This window comes from Austrofundulus limnaeus, unplaced genomic scaffold (genome assembly GCF_001266775.1).
Source record: "Austrofundulus limnaeus strain Quisiro unplaced genomic scaffold, Austrofundulus_limnaeus-1.0 Scaffold13, whole genome shotgun sequence".
NCBI classification, from domain to species: Eukaryota; Metazoa; Chordata; class Actinopteri; order Cyprinodontiformes; family Rivulidae; genus Austrofundulus; species Austrofundulus limnaeus.
Window position 1 is genome coordinate 432,265 of NW_013952415.1, and position 3,973 is coordinate 436,237.

Genomic DNA, 3,973 nt, shown 5'->3' on the forward strand with positions numbered 1-3,973 from the left:
GCCATTACCTCCTCCTCTACCTCTTGAGCGCCAGAGAGTAAGGGTAGCATTAGCATTGTAGGAGACAATGTAAGCATTGTAAGTAAACATTAGCTTTTCTTTTTTTTTTTCCAGTAAGAGGTTTTTATTTAATAGAATTTTTGGACAAAAAAAATCGCAATATATCGCAATATATCGTCTTGCTTACAGTATCGCAATGTATCGGGATATATCCTATCGTGACCCCTCTGTTATGATATGTATCGTATCGCCAAATTCTTGCCAATACACAGCCCTAGTGTTTACTACATTCAGCGATGGTAAAAACGGGATGTTTTTTTTATTTCAGTCAATATAAGCAGCTGAAACACCACCCGCCGCCAGTTACTCCAACGAGCTGCTCCAACAACAACATTAGCATGCTAACGCACATAGCTGTGCTGTGAGGAAAAGTGTCCCCGGGAAACAGTTCACTGGCGGCCACAACAAAACGTTCCAAATGTGTTCAGGCTATTTAAACCGGTATGTCCGGTATTCAGAAAATTCATATCATAACAAAAATAAAAACCGGTTTTCGGTACAAAATGGTATACCGCCCAGCACTAACGTGGCATTGAGTGCTGCTCTCCTCAAGCCGCCGCTTTGTGCTTAGAGGGCAACAAGAAATCAAATTAAAACACACAAACCTTCAAATGATACCAATAAATTCTTTCAAGATAAATTAACAGTCACCTTAAGCCCATTTTTAGGTGACAGCATGAAGCTCTACACAAACACTACAAACGTTTCTCACAGCTGCTCACCTATGCAGACGTCAATCTTGCCCTTGATAGCAGCTTCGTGCAGCGGCGTGTAGTTCCAGTTGTCTCGAGCGTTTGGGTCAGCGCCTTGACACAGAAGCAAGGACACCACCTGAAACAAGATTCACAGCATTTTTCATTACTTGACAAAAAAGAAACAACGTCATATTTCTCCTGAAGTCACACTTGTTGCTCACAGGTAGACAAAACTCATTGCGGTCTTGAGAAAATCCTTGCAACAACAAACTAAATGACTAGTAGGAATAAAAAGGTAAATAAATATTTGTGCAAACCAAAGAGACAGAAGTCCAGTGTGTTTGTGAAATCACTGAACAATAAGGGTGGGAGTGCTATTTGTCCTAGTAATGCTTTAATAGTATTGTATTATCAGTTTATTTATTATTAACCTTTATTTAACCAGAGAAATTTCACTGAGATCACAGATCTTTTTCATGTACAGCCTCGCAGCAGCCTAAATGTGTTATTCCTGTTTTTTTCATTATTTTTGAACCTTAAAGATTCGAGTCCAGGAACGCCCCAGCACATCATCAAATCTAGAGTGAATTGTGGGACTTGAATCTCCCATTTCTGCTTTAATATTTGTAAAAGTATCACTTGATTAAATGGATTTATGAGTTCCATCTGACCTCGGAATGACCAAAGGAGCAGGCATTGTGGAGCGGGATCAGACCCCCGTCGTCTCGAGCGTGCACGTTAGCGCCCGTCTGAAGCAGGTGGTCCACCACGTCTTTCCGACCAAAACCTGGGACAAAAGAAGTGGGCTTTAATACTTGAATACTTCCTGTCTGCTTTCAGTGTTGTTTGATGTGCAACTCTACATAACCAGAATTTATTTATTGATTTTTTTAACACAACAAATTAAAACCAAAGAAAAAGTCATCCTGAACTGTATTAAATAGGGCTGTGTATTGGCAAGAATTTGGCGATATGATACATATCATAACAGAGGGGTCAAGATACGATATATCCCAATATATTGCAATACTGTACGCAAGGCAATATATCGTGATATATTTGCGATTTTTGTGTCCAAAAATTCTATTAAATAAAAACCTCTTACTGAAAAAAAAAAGAAAAGCTAATGTTTACTTACAATGCTAATGCTAATGCMACCCTTACTCTCTGGCGCTCAAGAGGTAGAGTAGCCAAATGGCTGGCTCGCTGCTGCCAACTAGTGGTCATAGGCTGAACTACAGCATAAAAATGAACGGCTGGCAAGAAGCTTGACATTTTAAACCTTAATTAAAAATCTATATAGGGCTTTAGAATATCGATACAGTATCGGGAAATGAAATATCGCGATATTTCAGTGCATCGATATTTTCTTACACCCCTAGTATCAAATGGATCAGTTTGAAAAAGTTTACTAGATGTGCAATTTTTAAATGCTGGTATGCACTCAATGTAAACAAAACACTTTTATCTGCATACTTTACTCAACAAATAAGTGTAAAAATGTACAGTAAATCAACTTTTTTTTACTTCTTCATCCCAAACAGCTTCCAACATTGACCTGTAAACAAACGCAAATGATAGATGGCATCCATTCACAATTTTTATTTATAAATAATGTTTAATGCACAATTAGCAACAATGCAAAACACGCACTGTGCAGATTTTGGTTTTTACTATATGTTTATTTAAACTGGTCATTATGACATTGCAACCCAAAAAAGCAGACTGAAAGCAGATGTGCATGCAATGTTAAGGTTTGTCGTCTTTAACTGGTTAAAGAACAGCATACAATGAAGTCTGGTGTCATATTTATTTATAAGAGTAGCTATTTTCTTCATTGATTCAGGAACTTTGATCCTTTAGATCAGTGCTTCTRAAACATTTTAGCTTTCAGCCCACAAAACAACAACTATCTTGTGATACCAGATATTGCTAGCTTGCAAACTTTGCTAACAACTACTAAACATGGGCATAGTATAAACAAAACAGATAACTACTGCTTTTACTCATACAGTTATTGTAAATTTTTTGCACTAATCATGGTGAAAATATTCAGACAATTTATTTGCATTTAAACTGATGTCTGGAAATCATCTGAAGACCCTCATAATGTCCTGACTCTTTGGGAACCACTGCTTTAGATAATTTACCTGCTTATTTAACAGGCCCTCTGCACACAACTTTATAAAACTTTAAAGTTGCAATAATATTAAACTGCATCTGATAAAAAAAATCGAAAAAAATTTGCAAGGAACAGTATTAAAATATATGTTTAAACGATCTAAAATTTAAAGTTAATAAATGCAAATAGTGTTTGATTTAATGTTAATTACTTTTTTTATTTTTCCTGATACTGTTTGAGATAATTAAAAAAATCCTGCTCTAAGACCATATTCAGTTGCAGCTATCCGCCCTTCAGCTCTGACTCCAGAGGTTGATAAACATACAAACAGTTTAAATGTGTTTTTCTTTGCTTTTACCTGCAGCAAAATGCAGCGGTGTTGATTTGCGCCCGGCCATGTCTTTGGCGTTCACATTAACGACATCTACGAGTTTCTTCACCCTCGAAACGTCCCCGTTTCGACAGGCTTCAAACAGCTCCCTGAAGGCTCCGTTACCCCCGCCGCTGCTGCTCGGGTTCCCGCTACTGGAGTCGGGCGTGGAGCCGGGGCTGGGCTCGCTCCCCTCCGCCGTGGTCGGGGAGCTAGCGCTGCTACTACCACCACCGCCGCCGCCTCCGCTGCTGCTGCTGCTGCTGCTGCTGGGCGTGAGGGCCGAAGCTGGGGAGGTGGTGGTGGTGGTGGGAGAGGTCGGTGCTGCCTCACCGTCAGCGACGCTTTCCATGGCTGCTACTCCGCGGGGAAGCGAGGTGACATCTTCGGTGGTTGACGGGGGAGTGCCGGGCGGGGTGACGGGGAGAGAGGCCCCGCGGGGAGGGGAGGACAGCAGGGAACTCGGCTGCTGCTGCTGAGAGGGGCGACGAGGCGTCGCCATTTTCACAACACCACAGTCCCCACTAYCAACAAAACAGTGCCGACAATTTCCTGTCCGGAAAACGTAACTTCCGGTCAGGCATCKCAGCTGCTGGACTCTGTCCAAAATATTTCATTTAGCTACTAGAGACTAATAATTACATATTAGCTTAAGTATGTCCAATATGTATGTTCATCATTGTGTTCTGTTATTATTATTATTATTATTATTATTATTATTATTAT

The 3,973-nt window shown here is 40.2% G+C and overlaps 1 protein-coding gene across 2 annotated transcripts in view; it reads right to left on the reverse strand.

Moving 5' to 3' along the window:
- The window catches only part of tnksa (tankyrase, TRF1-interacting ankyrin-related ADP-ribose polymerase a), a 93,931-nt gene extending 90,153 nt beyond the window's left edge, over positions 1–3,778 (reverse strand). Inside the window, exons 1-3 of one of the 2 annotated variants that reach the window (XM_014002398.1) lie at positions 3,236–3,773; positions 1,427–1,542; positions 783–891 (exon numbers count right to left, since the gene is read on the reverse strand). In XM_014002398.1, coding sequence (XP_013857852.1) covers positions 783–891; positions 1,427–1,542; positions 3,236–3,749 — 739 coding nt within the window. In that variant the 5' untranslated portion in view covers positions 3,750–3,773. Of the gene's footprint in view, positions 1–782; positions 892–1,426; positions 1,543–3,235 lie in introns of both variants that reach the window. The other variant, XM_014002397.1, reaches the window with a different exon arrangement.
- Positions 3,779–3,973: the final 195 nt, after the last annotated feature.